Source organism: Natator depressus, chromosome 6, assembly GCF_965152275.1.
Source record: "Natator depressus isolate rNatDep1 chromosome 6, rNatDep2.hap1, whole genome shotgun sequence".
NCBI lineage: Eukaryota > Metazoa > Chordata > Testudines > Cheloniidae > Natator > Natator depressus.
The window spans coordinates 33,840,513-33,858,429 of NC_134239.1; the positions used below are offsets into that span (position 1 = coordinate 33,840,513).

The 17,917-nt window shown below is 41.9% G+C and overlaps 1 protein-coding gene across 14 annotated transcripts in view; it reads right to left on the reverse strand.

Moving 5' to 3' along the window:
- The window catches only part of DENND2B (DENN domain containing 2B), a 294,903-nt gene that overhangs the window by 30,426 nt on the left and 246,560 nt on the right, over positions 1-17,917 (reverse strand). For all 14 annotated transcript variants that reach the window (XM_074954990.1, XM_074954988.1, XM_074954989.1 and 11 more), the window contains one exon: positions 17,406-17,554. In XM_074954990.1, coding sequence (XP_074811091.1) covers positions 17,406-17,554 — 149 coding nt within the window. The remainder of the gene's footprint in view (positions 1-17,405; positions 17,555-17,917) is intronic.

Consider the following 17,917-nt stretch of genomic DNA (forward strand, 5'->3'; position numbering starts at 1 on the left):
ACAAGTTTCATACAAAAGGTGGGGGGGAAAGAGGATTCTGATCAAAGTAGACATTTAAATCTGGACCTCGTTTGTTGTTGTCTGATCAAAATACAAATTAATTCCTAACACGGTAATTTGTTCAGCCCCTAACAACAATGCTATTTCTAATGACTACAAAGGAATGGCAGGAATTACAGCTAATTCACTTCTGGTTTCCACAAAACTGAAAGCAAGAGACAGAGGAAGACTTTCAGAACAAGCAAAACATGGTTGCAATTCAGCAAAGTCCATAAGCACCTGTTTAAGTCTCATTTACTTCAGTATGCTTAAGGGCTTTGCAGAACAGTGACAGGACTGCTCACATGCTTAAGTGCTTTCCTGAACTGAGGCCTTGAAGTTCCTTTTCTCCCTCCATCCTATTTTTCACCGACTCAGACCCCAAATGGAAACAGAAATACACCACAGGAACAGCCCCTTTAGGAAGCGGCAGGGAAGCGAGGCTCCGCTTTGGATCAGGGCATGTTGGGCCCCTGACGTTTGATATTGAATATTGTTTGTGAGAATGTGCTTTGCTTTTCTGGGAGCTGTTACCTCCTTAACTGGGCTAACGTACAGCCCAGCCCAGAGAGGTTTCTGATGGGTTTTAAAGTCCTCGTCTCTGTAAATGGCTGTTTTAAAATTGCCAGCAGAGTATTTACCATTCGGATTCCCCCCCCCCCCCCCCGACTCATACTTACCTGTGACAGGATTCCCTCTAAAGAAGTGCTCAGGCCTGGCTTCTGGAGAGGTAAAGAGAGGGGCCTGTTACTATAGCTAAGCCTATGGGTTTCCTAATCGCTGGGAAGTTGCCTGCTTCATCTTTTTTGTTACGATCAATGAGAAGCAGAGCTCTGGTATCAGGAAGGCATCAGCTGTGTTCCACTAGAGGCCCACCCGTTATGGATGTGGAGTTGAAGAGTGGTCCACGGCAGTTGGAATGGGGGTGTGAGTAAACCCCATTCTCATAGGTTGGATACAGAATATCGCTCTTTAGCCTCACCCACAACGACTGAGACAAAGAATAATGCTTTTCTCTGCGTTCATAAGGCTTTACAGTGTGTGCTCCTCGCATGATGCTGCTGCCATTGTTGCTGTCATGCTTCCAGTTTGGCTGCTGTCAAAGACAATGCAGAGCACAGGGCGGGACTTAGGGTTACTGAAAGGCTAAGTGCCATGGCAATGTTTGCATAAGAAAGACTGTAATTCTGGAAGTCATTGTCTTCTGTTAGGATCTCCAGTTTATTTTCTTTTGCCCTTGTCAGGCTTAATTCCAGTTTTAATGTAAAGCTATCCCTGTAATGTGTTCCTGCCCAGGGAGGAATGCCCCACTGAGGGGCTAGATACACAGTAACAAACCCCCCATGGCAGCAACTTTCAGAGCCTGGGGCAATTGACTTGGATAAGCAGGGCTCATGCTAAGGGGCTAAAAAATAGCAGTGTAGACGGTCCCACTCAGGCTGAAGCCTGGACTTTGAGACCTCTCCCCACCCCAAGCTCTAGGCCCAAGCAGGAACATCGACACTGCTATTTTTAGCCCCATAGCCTGAGCCCTATGAGCCCAGTTGAGTTGACCCGGGCTCCAAGACTTGCTCCCGTGTTATTGGGTTTTTTTCCACTGTAGACATACACTTAGAATACAATAAGAAACCAAGGCCTGTTTGCATGTCAAGAAAGTTTGGATGGCATTTCATTAAATGCATTATTTGTTTTTTCCAATGTCTCTCCATCAAGACTTCAAGTACAAATGCCAAAGTACCCCATAAGTTTCTATCATGGTACCACAAGCCCACATTCATGGAAGTTTGAACAGTTCAGATAAGGTTAGGACGAATTTTGTATCCCTGCCTGACCTGAGGCGGAACTTCAGAGGTTCCTCCATTATTAAGTTTGACTTGCCTCTCACTGGAAAAGTTGATGAAAGTGTTGGTAGAAGTGAGGATGTATAGGTGTGTGTTGTGGGGAAGGATAAGTGATCTTTGTTCCAGAAATATTCTCTGGACACAGAAGCCCACAGAAACACTCCACAGCGATGTTTCACCTTATGAACTTTATTCGTAAAGCAAACACATAGGTAAGAATATTAATAAACCAAGAGCTGTGAGATGAGGGCTTCTCCGTTTAGATTGAAGTCTGTAACCAAGATGTGATTATCCATGTGTATTTTCAGGGCATGTGTGCAAATCTGTTTGCTCATATTTTGCGTCAAATTTTCTGCTGGTGTCAATGAGATTTTCTGCCCACAGAGAATTTGGTCTATGTTTTACTAAAGTACGAATTCCAAATATTGGAGGGATAGCGTGAAACAAGCAGTAAGAGATCTAAATGTGATCACAGAAACAAAAACAAAACAAACAAAAAGCAAGAGAGCCTTGGACTCTTGGTGCTCAGCATGTCTGAAAATAAGGCTCTAACTAACTCAAGTTGAGCATCCAAAATCAGAGGCCAGTTTTCAACATTTTGTCTTTAGTCACTCTCTGACCTATTGGAGGGACAGCTATGGCAGATCTATGCAGTAGGATAAATATAGACTTGAAATTAAAAGGAAAGGTCTCCCCCTCTTTGTTTAACAGCTAGGCAGCTGTATCAGATGTATGATGCTAGGTCGGCTTTCGTTAACATGTAAACTAACTACAAAAAAATGCCAGAAGCTGATGAAAGTCCTTCATCCTCAAGATGAGTTGGACGAAACAGAGTATTACTCAGGAGTCTGATATTACCAGGGTGGGAAATTCACTCAAACAAACCAACAGCATTGGGGTGCTCACTACTTGCTAGCCATGCCTTTCAACCTGAGGCTCAGTTCATTGTTTCCACACTAATCTTCCTTATATTAGGCAGCAACTGCTTTATGCAAAATCTAAGACTGAATTGCAAATTACTTGCCAAGAGCGAAAGTTTGACTCAAGTCCAAGTAGCCCCCCTTCATTTGAACACTGACATGATCGCTGCAAGCAAGCTTTGTGACATACCACAGAGCGCAAACAAGGCCTTGGTGATAAGGCTGGGCAGCAGGGCACAAATTGAGGAGGAAATGCATATTTTCCACATCACATCAGCCCAATTATCAGCTATCCCTTGCACAAAATTGTTTTAACTATGGTTACAATGTAAAGAACATAACTAAACTACTTACTCCTCAAAAAAGTATTTTTCCCATGAAAACAAGCTAACACAATGCTCATTTTGTAAGGAAATGAGTCACAACGCACGATTTATCTGGTTGGTGTTCTACAGGCAGAATTTTCAAAATCAAGTTTTCTATGATGCATGGTAGCTTTTATGATGCATCATAAAATAGTCATACAGTTCTCTCTAATATAGCCTCTCTAATTGCAGCAGTGGAATGGCTCCTTATTAGCTGTGCTACATGTTATTCATGGGTTGGTTTCCACTGGACCACAAGTGCTTAAAGGTGGTCTACAGAGAGCTCAGACACCAGGTATCACATGCTGCCAAAGATTTCCGTGATGCAGTTATTGTTGTAGAGGTCTTGAAGGGAATCCCAACAATTGTTTGATTAACAAATCATTCATGAACCAGTTTCTGGCTTTTCTCACACACTCTCATTCATGGAGCTGTATTTCACCAGAGAGCTGTGTCAATGAGTATCACATCTGGAACATACTCACTCAATGGTCCATTTCACTGTGTATATGAAATCCCCATTGCTGGTGTCTCCTCACATTATTTTGTGGAGCACTGAGTGTCTAATATCATCATTTGTAAGCTCTGTTCTCAGCACATTCATTTAGCTTAAGCTCACAAAATTCTATTCTATTCTATCTAGGTTCTTATCCCACACTCATCTGTAGTATCTGAGTGCATTAAGAAGTCTACCTTGTACTTGGGAGTGGAAGGTAGTGAGGTTTTTGATCATCCATAGTTCATGTGGGACTTTATTCCACAGTCTCAGTCTAGCCCTTGAGCTGTTTCTCCTGCACAGATGAACTTTACTCCTATGGTAGAAAGTTTTGTTGGGCCTGAGAAGCAGTTGTTTACCATCCCTGAGCTTTAGGTGATATTTTAGATATCCTGGGACCTGGCCATTGAGCATCTTGAAGACAATGACTGAGATCTTGAACTTGACTCAGTATTCAATGGGAAACCAGTGGAGAGAGCAGAGGACAGGTTTGATGTGCTCAGTGTAGCTTGTGTTGCTAAGGCGATGGGATGCAGTGTGCTGAACTAGTTGGAGTTTCCTAAGGGTTGATGGCTTCATGCCCAGGTATAATGCAGTACTGTAGTCCAAAGAGGTGGTTGGCAAAGGTGAGCATAACAGAGCCATATCATTGTCCATCATGATGGGATTGTGTCTCCTAGCCAACTGGAGATGATAGAAATGTATGATGTGTTCTCAAAGATTCCTACTTTAAAACATCCGGAATTATTAGATAATTTAAGCCGTTCAGGCACCAGGTACCCTGTAATCAGAGAGCTCATTAGGAAACAACATCCAGAAAGAAAGTTCGCTTTTCATTTTACTTATGCATGAGAATTTACTTTCGCTTTTTTGATCCAAATACTGAAGAAAAAAAATTCCAGTATTTCTATTTAAAAAACTATTGTGACTTTATAGTACATCCTCCTCCTAAAGATAATTGAAAGCCAAAACCACAACTTGAAAGCTTAAGCACCCAGAGTCTAAAATCTATCAATTTTCCTTTCTCTTGTACCGGCAGACAGGTGATCAGATAAAGTAAGTGTGATGCTGTGTATAAGAAAAGTGGCTGTTTGTATCTCTGTTGTTACCACTGTTACACAGTTTCCATAAATCAGGTTCAATGTATGTCGTGTAAGGTATCAATGGAAAAGTTACGATTTGCTAAGTATTATTATCTTGTTTATATGCGTCATCTTAAACTTCTGTTGTATTCCAAGGTGACAGCCCCAAGATAGATTTAAATTAGGGCTAGACATCTATGTGTTGATGGCCCATTAAGGACACTCCACTTTCACAATGGGCCACTGAAGAATCTCATCCTCCCCAGTCGGTCTTTCTGCAGATGCCTCAGACAGCAAGGAGCCAATGGTCACCTTCTGTGATTCAGCAAAACATGTAAGGACATGTGACCCTGGACTCCATATTGGGCCAGTACATTTCCATGCACCTGGGATGTGGGCTTTGTTTGGGACAGTAAATTTCCATGCACATGGCGGAGGACATAAAAGGCACCTGAGACACCTCCATTTTGCCTCTTTCCTGCTCCAAATTCTCTGGACTGTAGATTTACCACTAAAAGGAGTATCTTCAACTATGGACTGAGACCTTCCAATCTTTTGGAAGTTACCAGAGAGGCTTTTGCAAGCCAGCAGTCTATTCCATCACTGCTACAAACCTGACATAAGGACTGTCAAGGTTCCTTTCCCACTCTGAACTCTAGGGTACAGATGTGGGGACCTGCATGAAAGACCCCCTAAGCTTATTCTTACCAGCTTAGGTGAAAAACTTCCCCAAAGTACAAACTTTGCCTTGTTCTTGAACCCTATGCTGCCACCCCCAAGCGTGTGAAACAAAGAACAGGGAAAGAGCCCACTTGGAGACATCTTCCCACAAAATATCCCCCCAAGCCCTACACCCCCTTTCCTGGAGAAGGCTTGATAAAAATCCTCACCAATTGGTACAGGTGAACGCAGACCCAAACCCTTGGATCTTAAGAACAATGAAAAAGCAATCAGGTTCTTAAAAGAAGAATTTTAATTAAAGAAAAGGTAAAAGAATCACCGCTGTAAAATCAGGATGGTAAATACCTTACAGGGTAATCAGATTCAAAACATAGAGAATCCCTCTAGGCAAAACCTTAAGTTATAAGAAGACGCAAAAACAGGAATATACATTCCATTCAGCACAGCGTATTTTACCAGCCATTAAACAAAAGGAAATCTAACACATTTCTAGCTAGATTACTTACTAACTTAAGGACTTATGAAGCTGCATTCCTGATCTGTTCCCAGCAAAAGCATCACACACACAGACAGACCCTTTGTTTTCCCCCCTCCAGCTTTGAAAGTATCTTGTCTCCTCACTGGTCATTTTGGTTTGGTGCCAGCAAGGTTATCTTAGCTTCTTAACCCTTTACAGGTGAAAAGGTTTTGTCTCTGGTCAGGAGGGATTTTATAGCACTGTATACAGAAAGGTGGTTACCCTTCCCTTTATTTTTATGACCAGGACTTTGCAATCATTTGTGTGCCTATGATCTATTAACCATTTATAACTCTCTTATTTTCTTTTATTAATAAATCTTTAGTTAGTTTACTAAGAATTGGCTGACAGTGTGATATTTGGGTAAGATCCGAGATACATATTGATTTGGGGATAAGTGTCAGATCCTTTGGGATTAGTGAGAACCTCATATATGGTGAAATGGGTTTTCAATAACCGCTCACTATATTAGACTTGGTTGTCCAGATGGGAACCAAGGGCTGGAATGCCTAAAGGGGACTGTGTTTAGCTTCTGGTTAACCAGTGTGGTACTACAGAAGCTCTTGTTACTGGCTTGGTGAATCTAATTATAGAATAAACCACCAGCTTTGGGGATTTGTCTGCCCCATTTCTTGCAGTCTGCCCTGTGTGTGGCATTCTCAGTGTGGCCCATTCCAGGCACCCAGGCACAGCAAGCATTAGCGGCATCCAGCAATAAACACATTCCTAGCTGGGGACACAACTTATTGTTATATCCCACAGAATAAAGAATTGGTAGCGACAGATATGAAAATGTCAGAAAACCTCTCACTCTGAGTGGTTTTAAAGTACTTAACTATTTAAAATTAAACAGAGAAAAGTTTTCATTAAAGGGGAATGTGGTTTTACCAAGGCATCATCTCTTGCTTCTGTAATAAAAAATGTGCAAGAAAGATACATAAATGCCTCTGGAGAGAGAGAGACACAAATGGTTCTTCAGAAATAGAGATTTGGCTCTTCAAGGCTCTGGCATCCAACTGTACTTTGCACAAAGCTCAAGCACATGGGATTTTTGGCATGAAATTGTCCATTGGACATGGTCACCAGCTCATGGTCTGTTGGATGGTTTTTTAAAAAAGGATTCCATAAGTGGACAGTTATCCCCAGCTTCCACAGAGTCATCCAGATTCTTTCTGTAGGATAGTTTTCTAGCATAAATACATAACAAAAACAGTAGTGGTTTTGGCTACGATAACCCCAAAGGGTTGTTAACTGCAAACCACTCTTCCATACTGGGGCCTTCAGTCCCTATAATTGTTGTTAACACACACACTGATGTTGTCAGATCAGCTGGTGATCACCGCACTTTTAACAGAATCACTACTGGAAAGTTGGAGGAAGGTTTTCTTTTCTCTAGCTGGGATCAATAACAAAGGAGAAAAAAGATCCATTCCAAAGATGAAAATGGAATCTTTGCAAAAAGTCACGGGGGATTAGTGGGCAAGTTGGAAAAATGCTGTAACTTATCACACAATTACTGCACTAATAACTAATCCACTGAAAGACTACTACCTAAAGAAAACAGCCCACTTCCTATCTCTTTCCCATTATGGGAGAAGGGGAAGATTTTTGTTTTACAAATCACAAATGAGATAATGAGGTTTTCCCACTGTAGAGCTGTCGCCAAAGTCTCAATAAACGACATGACTAAATGTCCACTGGAACAGGAGGAGGGGCAGGAAAGAGAAACAAAACTACAAACTAAACTCTTTGTAGTTTGTTTTTTGTAATTATACTATCAAAATTCATACGGGCATTAAAATGTCATTAACAGCTTGCTTTCCTCTGATTGCTGCTGAATCCTAAACAAGCAAGGTATTTACAAAGCCCAGTTTGTTCTTAAAGTCTCTTCTACCTGACATACGTGTTCTGAGAAATGTCTATTTAACTGCAATGTCTATTTAGCTATCTAGGTTCTTATATTGGCACCCATCAGCACAGTATCTGAGTGCTAGTGTGAATGGGTCAGAATCCAGAATGGGTGCAGTATAAGTGCACCATAAGAAGGCCTGGGAATTCAAGTGCACAATTTCTCACTCCAAAACTAAAGGAGCAGTTCTATTACACGGTTGCCAAATTTCACATGGTAATAAGCACCCCAACCTTCACAATAAACCAAAAATCAAGCGAATCCCATTTCAAAACAAGGCCAAAATAAGCCAATCCCTAAGCGCTGCCACACTCTATTGTGACCAGATCCCCCAATCTGGGACTGTGGTGGGCCCACTGTGCACCCCTGACTCTATCCCACCCTTGTTCCTGCTTGCCGGAAGCCGATCAAAAAAAACAACAACAAAAAAAACCCCAACAAGCTACAACAAGCAACAAGCTACAAGCCAAAAACTAGCCAACAAGCAACTCACAAGCTAATTAAGCTGAAAACAGGCCCAATTTCTGCGGGTTTTTTTCGTGGGTTTGGCATGTCTCCTCTATTAGCTCACTTAAGGGTTGATTTCACAAAGCGCTGAAAACCCTCAGCCCCAGCACTCAGCACCTTGCAGGATTGAGCTGCACATACAGGGAACTATGCATTTGACACATTACAGCAAAAAGCAGTGATGTCCATATACACAACTCATCAAATGAGGAATGCAGCTATATTTATAGCATAACGTGAGAGGATACTGGGATAAGACATCTGGGATAAGTAGGAGAGAATGAAAGGAGATGCTGGTGAGTTGTAGCTACAGAAGGGAAAAGAATTACATCTAATATGAAAGGAATTATCAGATGGTTCTGAGACTAATTTGAACCAGTTTGGTGCATATATGTATTTGTAGTCACTGCTACTCCACAAAGCAAAGAGAATCGTAACATCAAAAATCTTTCAAAACTACACTAGAGAGGCTGTGGGACAGGTAACAGAGACCTGGGAAGACTCTAGGGGGTGCATCTCCATATTGAAGATGAGGGAAGCGGCAAACTTCTCTATTTTATGCAAAATAACAGTAAGCCTTGGGCTCTAAGCAAGTTGTCAACATGGGGGTCTTATCCAGCTCCCATTGTAGTCAATGGAAAGACTCTCATTACTTAAAAGAGAACTTGACATTCCAGCCATGAAATATGTTCCATCCATGTCTCTTGTAGGAAAGGGAATTTCTTCCACTACAGGCATTACCGGGTGAAATTTGCCTATGGCCTATGGTTAGGGTTGCCAAGCCTCCAGGATTGTCCTAGAGACTCCAGGAATTAAAGATTAATCTTTAAGTAAAGTTTATGTCATGTGATGAAACCTCCAGGAATACATCCAACCAGAATTGGTGACCCTACTATGCTATGCAGATCAGACTACATGATCATAGTGGTTTCTTCGAGCCTTAGAATCTTTGAATTATTATGCATTCTTCCGGTGGACAGTGGGTATGGTGTTTCTAAATCTCTTCCTCTCCAATGCAGTTGAAAAGAAAGAAAGAAAGAAAGAAAGAAAGAAAGAAAGAAAGAAAGAAAGAAAGAAAGAAAGAAAGAAAGAAAGAAAGAAAGAAAGAAAAGAAAGAAAGAAAAGAAAGAAAGAAAGAAAGAGAACAATTTACTCCAAGACAATAAGAATGGTCAACTTCTCGCTTTAATACCAGATCAAGGCTGACAGATACAAAGAGAGGATTTATTTGTGTTCTGAGTCTGTTTCCTTTAATCTGCTCTCTGAACTGAGAAAGTGCAAAATGCTGTCCAGCTACGCTTGGTGATCAGCCACAGCAAATGCTCCCTAGAAAACAGGTTTCTGGCATGCATTTGCTTTTCCATGGTCAGATTAACTATTGTCATGCTTGCCTATTCATTTTTGACTGGAATGGGAAAGTAAAAGGAAATGTTCAGTACTGACCAGGGGCCACGCTGTCCAATGATCCTGGTGTGAATACACTGCACATCATCTCCCTTTGTTCTAACAGAAGGAGGAACACGTACAAGATGTTTATCTATTGTTTATCTGCAATAGCCAGGTTGACATGTGTTGTAATTTTTTAATTTTTTTTTACCTCCTTATCCACTCTGAAAATACAGCCCGACTATTGTAAATGAACAGTAGGTAAGTGAACACTATCAAGCCCAGTAATTTGTGGCTGTACTAGAGAATATATTTTAGAAAGACAACCAGTCTCAACTGACAGATTTCAGGTGATGATGAATTAACCGCTCCCCCTTGGTAATCTGTAAATTACCCACACTGTTTAAAAAAAAAAAGTATTTTATTTCCAATTTGATTTTTTTCTAACATCAACCTGGATGTTGTTATGATTTTTGTCTATTAGATTAAAAGGTCTGTAATGTCTTTTCCCTGGATAGGTGTTCGTAGATTGTGATCACATTGCCTCCTAACATGGTGCTTTCTGTAGTATTTGTCTTCCAGTTTGGTATCATGGCTACTGTACCAATGGATTCAGACATGCAGAAAAGACTAAGAGAAAAATCAAGGCCATGAGAATCCACAGGCAACATTTGCATCCTTGCCACCAGCTGGCGGCTTGCTAGTAACCAGTGAGCTGACTAATGGAACCCTGGTCCCACCAGAGGCACCGCCCATGAGTGTCCTGTTTGGAGGAGTGCCTAACTCTATCGATTGGTCCAGCTGCACTATTTAAGCCAGAAGGAGGCACAGGAAGTTGTCAATGTAACTAGGTAAAAAGAAAAGGAGTACTTGTGGCACCTTAGAGACTAACCAATTTATTTGAGCATGAGCTTTCGTGAGCTACAGCTCCGATGAAGTGAGCTGTAGCTCACGAAAGCTCATGCTCAAATAAATTGGTTAGTCTCTAAGGTACCACAAGTACTCCTTTTCTTTTTGCAAATACAGACTAACACGGCTGTTACTCTGAAATATGTAACTAGGTAAATTCCTGGCTGCTGTTACATTGGACCCTGCCTTCTCACCTGATTCCTGTCTTCCTGATCTGTTCCTGGTCTCTGACTCCAAACCCAGCTTTGACTCTTGGTTCAGCTCCTGACTCTGACTCCTGGTCTGACCACCCAAACTGTTACCACTCAAGAAAGAGATCCTGGAGTTATCCTAGATAGTTCTCTGAAAACAACTGCTCAGTGTGCAGTGGCCATCAAAAAAGTCAACAGAATGTTAGGAATCATCAGGAAAAAAATAGATAATAAAACAGAAAATATTATAAAGCTACTACATAAATCCATGGTACACCCACACCTTGAATACTGCATTCAGTCCTGGTTGCCCCATCTCAGAAAGATATATTAGTGCCAAAAATGGTACAGAGAAGGGCAACAACAATCTCTCCCATTGAAGGAGAGATTAAAAACGCTGGGACTGTTCAGCTTAGAAAAGAGATGACTGTGTACACAAGCCCTTAGATCTAAGGGAGGAGCAGAGGACATAGGCCTGATCCTAAGTCAATTGAAATAAATGGAAAGACTACCATTGACTTCCATGGACTTTGGATCATATTCATGCAGCATGACATGGAAACCATCTGTGTGGCTGATACTTTAAGATATAAGCAATTATAACGGGGGCAAATGATCAGTTTATAAAACTGGAAAAGTAACAAAGGGACATTAACATGCCCAAAGGTTTTCTTTCCTTCTTCCCTCCAAAGGTTCAGAATAAAGGTGTGTGTGGGGTTCTTCTCCCAAGCCTGGACATGTCACACCCGCAAAATGTCCACATAAGTTTGTCTCCCAATACAAAGCTTAAAGAAACAAAGAAACTTTTCTTCACTGTTTGCCTGTATTTATTTTCTTTTGCTACCTCCCTGCCTGTAGCAACACTGATGTCCCGCGAGCCCAAGAATCCACTTATTGTCCATATGTTGCCTGCTTTTCTCAAAGCCTCGCTAACATGTCCCAGAGGGCTTTGCTCCTGTCAGCTACAGAGGGAGAAGTAGTCAGACCCATCTGGGGTGTATCAGGGCCAGTGCTAGGCAGAGTTCTGGGAGCATAAACAGGCGCTCACAACTTTAAGGGCACTGGAATGGGAAGTAATTTGATTTGAAGGAGGATGGTGAGGGGGGACATGATACAATCAGAGATCCCACCTAAAGGTTGCTTTCAACAGATATTTGAGTAATTGGAACTTAGATTCCCTCTTCGTAAGTATTTGTGTTAGTAAAGCTTGATCACTTGAATATTTGTAGAATGCAAACACCAAAAATTGCTGGCAGTTTTAAATTGAAATTCATTTTCAAATGTGCACAAACTGCTGCAGAAATTTATTTCCACTATTTGTATTGCTGCTTGCAGCTGAACAGTTCAATTTATAAACAAATAACCCATTTTTAAAAACCCTAAATGCTAACATGCATAACTAACCAAAGCAACCACATAACGTTGTTAAAATTCTCACCCTCGTTTCTTCATTGTTAATGTCATCCCTTGTTATGCTATAGATTGTAAGCTCTTCAGGGCAGAGATAAGTATTATTTGTCTACTAAGCACCATATATACTTTGGGCACTATGTAAACCATTAGTAACAATTCAGTTCCTTTCATTACACCAGGCTTTTCCAACTTGTATAATGTATAAAATCACTTGCTGTTTGGAGACCCATTAAATAACCAGCCACAAAAGGCTTCATTGTTTGAAGCCTGAACCCTCAACTTTATTTTCTTTTTTAACTTAGATTTTTCGGTACATGAAGAAATCAAACCCTTATAAAATCTCTTTAATTTCCTGCCCTGATTCTTGGGCCTACTGACTGGACCTATAAGATGTTTCAATTTTTTTTCCACATTACTGGTAACCTCTTTCAGCTTTACCAGCGGTGCCCATAAACAAAAGTCACGTCAGACAAGAGTAGGGTCCAAACCGTGCAGTTATTAGCTCAGAGTGTTTCATCTGAGACTTCATCCCAGTTTAAGCCATGAAAACCTTAGTAAGTATTGAATTTAAATCCACTTCTTACTGTCTCTGTCCCCAGGCCTTTGTCAAAGGTCTCTCATTATTATTTATATTACATAGCGCCTAGAGGCCCCAGCTGAGACCAGAGCCCATTGTGCTAGTAAGAATCTGTCCCTGCCCCAGAGAGCTTACAATCTAATTAGACAAGACAGACACAGAGTGGCAGGGAGAACAGAGAGGTGAAGTTACTCAAATAAGGTCACAGAGCAGGTTGGTGGCAGAGCCAGGAATAAAACGCAGGTCCCCTGACTCAGTCCAAGGCCTTATCCACACTACCTCTGGCTCATTTTTTTGTTGTTGTTGAGTACTTAAAAGTTGCACAAAATAAAGTAACAGGGAAAATCTTTGCTTTGCAATGGGTGGAGTGGCACAGCTGTGAGGGCATCAATTTCCTGAGCAATCAACAATAGTCAATGGATCTGAATCAGTCCATCCTCATTAATATGGCAGCCACCCAAAGTCTTAGGTCTTCATCGTCCAGATGAGTGACACTGGCTTTCCTCTGCAGCGTGGGGAGCTGTTCACTTGCTAGGGTTATCTGGGTATATCTCACTCAATAAATCACCTGCTACTTCAGGGCCCTTGGGCATTGATCATATAATTCATTGGTGCACCTCAATTCATTCTGTTTTCTGTCTGTGGCACATAATTGTTTAGTCTCCTGAGGGCTGTAACACTTTGCCTTGGTGAGCAGGTGCTGGGTGATGTTTAGTGAGCTGTGATGGACAGGAGGTCAGTTTAGATAATCTGGTGGTCCCCTCCGGTCAAACTCTATGACTCGAATATATGCCAAAAACCCCAAATGAGGTATGTAACAAAACCAACAATCCATAACAGAACAGGGAGCACGGATTGCATTTTGACCAGTAATTTACATAGACAGAGTTACTATAGGCTTGTGTGGGACAGAGGTAAATATAAATCCAAACAACATTGAGAGGGTATTATTCATTTCTAATTTCTGTTTGGCCATGTCCTCCCAGCTCTGCATGTAATATGCCAAAAGGAAACACAGCAGCTTTCTATCCAGTTAAAACCTCTGTAAGGCAGGGCTCTCTTTTTGCCTTCATGTTGTGGGTCTGATGGGATTGAGGGGGCCTTAATGTAACAGCCATGACATGCCACATGCAAGGAGGTTGAGCTTCCATTGGAAATTCCAGACTAAACCTGTAGATCTCTTGTGCAAAATCTGGTCCCTCCACACAGTCCTTAGCTACGCCAGCACTGACAGCATGGATGTCTTCCATGCCAAGCTGCCACTGGCTCCCTCAGAAGAGACTTCAATGTGTCTGTCCCTCTAGGTGGTATGCAGAGGTATTTTGCCCATTTGTTAGGCCAATCTTCCACGAAAAGCATGCTACAGAGACGCTGCTTCCCAGCATGGATCAGCGTTCACGTCACACTCCCATCAGTACCCCGCCCAAGACAGGGAAGCTAATGATACAACCAGTGGATTAAATTCAGTGATGAATCCTGGTCATGTGCCGCCTGAGGCGTGTTTTGCATCTGCTAAGAAGAATCTCAACCCCCCATGCCTCCTTCACCAAACGCCTCCCTGTTGTGGATTTAGTGCTCGATCCTGCAAGAGGCACCTGAAGTCAATGGGATTGAGGGTTCTCAATGGCTTGCAGGATCAGGTCCAGATGCACAGGGGTCCTGGGGAGCTACAGAATGGAGACAATACTTCACTGAACCCTGTACCCTCCATTTGCTCCAGCGCCATTCTGTGCAAATTGTGGGAGGCCCCCCCACGCATTATGTAATGGAGGGGGACGTGTGTCATTCTGAGAATGGTGTCCACTAATATTGTTATATAACCAGCAAAACAAAATTATTTAGTAACAATATAATTAATCACACTGTAGAAAAACAGCCAGAAGGAACATAAAATGCATTTTCAAAGCCACCTGCCACTGATATCAATGATGTGACTGACAGTCTTTAAAAAGAATGGAGAAACCCTGGACAGTGGAACAATCTTCACCATGGGTTTACATGGAATTAAATCGTTCTGAATGGTCATTCAGTCTAAGGGTTACCGACAGGACGAGTGATCTAATAAAATCTTCATGTTGTTCTAGAGAGCAAGACATACCGCTAAGGAAGGCATGTTATAACCTGAAAAGGGTCCACAGCTCTAAGAAATTATCCCCCGAAGGTTGTAAAGCTTTTACTATGCCAAGTATTTTTGCTATTATATACACTGGCGACCACAAAGTGCAGCTATTATTCCTGGCAATCATTCAGAGAAGGACAAGGCTGATAAAGCACTTAGCAGAGTTTGTTTGGCTAGATCCATCTGTGTTTTCAACCACCCGTACAGTCCTTTAGGTCCTTTTAAGGGATTCTGGATGTTCCTGAGTGTAATAAATGGAGGGCTTTATTTTTATTTGCCATTTTTTATTATTTAGCATGCTATGGTTGAAAATATCTTGCTTAAAATGTTTACATGTGTTGGCATTGATGACACTTGCATCTAACGAAAGGCTGGATTGGGCCTTATCCCAATGGGAGACAATGTGGGAGGGAGGTACAAGACATCCCCTCCATCTTGCAGGGCCTATGTAAGGGCTATGCCCAGTTGCCATCCCTGAGCTTGGGGAACACAGGGACTGCTCCCTCCCTATCACCCTGGGGGATCGCATGCCCCAAAGAAGGCAGGGAGGAGGTAGGAGAGGTGCAAGATGTGCCCCTGAAGAGGTGTAGCAGGGAGCACCACTCATGGACTGTACCCAAATGGTACAGTTGAACCTTAAGCAAAGCCTCTGCAAGGAAACGGATTCAGAGTTTGTATGGGCACCTGGGGAAAATATCTCAACCAGCTGCTAGGGGCAATATTAACCTTCTGGTTCTATGAAGTGCATATGTACCTGAATCAACAGAAAGACAGACATCGGGCACTTAGTGATAGTATAAGAGGCAGCATGGTCTGTTGCACCTAACAGAGACTTTCTTTATGGCCTTGAACAAGTCATTCAATCTCTCCGGGCCTGAATTCCCTCCTCTGTAAAATGGGGCTAACAATATTTATCTGCCTCACTGCATTTTTATGAAACTCAACTAATGTTTGTACAATGCTTTGAAGATGCTAAGTGAAAAGTATTGTCACTATTATTAAAGTTTTAGCAATACTGGGGTATTTTTCTAATCTAAGCATCTTTGCTATTATGTGAATATGCTCCTTAAATTCCAGTGCAGAGGGGAAGGACACAAACATTCTTGTTGTGGGGTAAAATATAGCAAAGTAATACAGAATTTTTTTTTTACATTTCTATAGATCCTTTCATTCCAAAAGTACTCCATAAATGATGTGCAAAGATCACTGCTGAAATGCACCCACTTCTGGGGTGGATGGTAGCAGTCCAACAGATTGCCAGTTCGCAACACAGAGAAGGAAAATTTTGGCTCAGGACATTGTGGCAAATCTCTCCACATACAAATAAGTGTCATAGATTTTTAATGTCCAAATGACAAGACCTTGTTCTTAACAATCTCCTTTGAAAGGTCTCTTGAGACAGTAAACTGGGCAGCACTTTACATAAAAAGGAACAGATGAATTGATCTTAATGGGATCTGAACCTTTGTTTTCAAAGAATCTAGGTAATTTAAGGCTCAATGTTACACCACTAAACTAGACCAACACCGCAAAGTCTTCAACTAACCCAGGTGTTAAAATCCAGATGTCACTGTAACTACTTGTTAATCTACTGGTAAGGCAGTCTGATATATCCCTACGTATATGAGAATCAGTGTCTATCTTTAGGAAACATCCAATTCTCACAGCACTAACCTAATGGAAGTTCTGCATGCCTAGCCACTACAGAATATATAGCTGAGCTCTGTTCTGGTCTAGTGACTATGCATGGACGCTGGGAGACAGGAGACCTCGGTTCTATCCTAACTGCTTCTGACTCATTCTGTAACTTTTGGCAAATGTCCGCTGATTTTGGGTGCCTCAATTTCTGGGACTCTTCTTAAGGTTACTAAGGCCTGATATTCAGAGGTCCCCTTGACTGCAGGTGTCTGTGCTCATTATATCTGGAAAACAGGTCTCAAGCTGGGCACTCAAACTTAGTGAACTCATGAAAACGTGAGCTTCAATTGATATCGTGCCTCAGTTTCTCCATTGTAAAATGATGATGTTACCAATCTTTGTAAAGAGCTTGGAGATCTAGGGATGAAAAATAGCTATGTAAGTGCAAAGTGTTGTTAATTAGGGCCTTCTCCCCTGCTTGAGCCAAGCACGAGGGCAGGACTGTGCTCTTATGAGTGCAGAGATTATTCACGGATAGGTAAATGTTTTTATCCCCATTTTACAGATGGGGAAACTGAGATAGAGACATGTTAAGTGGCTTGCAGCTAGTAACAGAGCTTTTCTATTCGGCAACTGCAAGCTACAAATAACTTCCACTGGATACAGCAGGAGTTATTTTAGTACCTCATCGCAAGTCTGTGGAGGGAGAAACCTGACTTCCAGCAGTCCCTTTCTCCATCTCTGAATGCCCTTTGTATCATTAGACAATGCTGGCTCCAACAATATGTTACAGTTAAAGTTCCTTTGCCACTTACTTGAGCTTATCTGCTATGAAGATCACGCGTCGCTCCAGCAGAAGGGAAGCGAAGATCCTGATGATCTGTCGTACGCTAAGGCACTTGAAAAGACATTCAAAGTCCACATGTTCCAGACGCGAGTCCATTGGACGCCGAAGTTCTATCACCTGAATGCATACAGAGAAATGTAAGTGAGGTTAACTGGTCAGGCTTCACTAGCTCTTCAGATGCCTTTCATCCATGCATAGGCCACATGCCATGAACTGCCTCGTTCCCTGTTCTGAGGAGAGAGGGGACTTTCACGCTCACGCTCTCCTTTGCAGAGAGAGACTAAAAGGAGATGCACATTCCAAAGCAACATTCTATTGCACACCTCCTCACCAGGTTACGCTTGCAAATCTTATCTGCCTCCCAGAAAGAAACTCTCTGTGCAGTAAATCAGGTATCATTTGCTAGGAGGAAATAGTCCTGCTTTATAAACATCCACTTTGAAAATGGGCAGATCGACTGTGTCAGCAGCATAAGGCAAA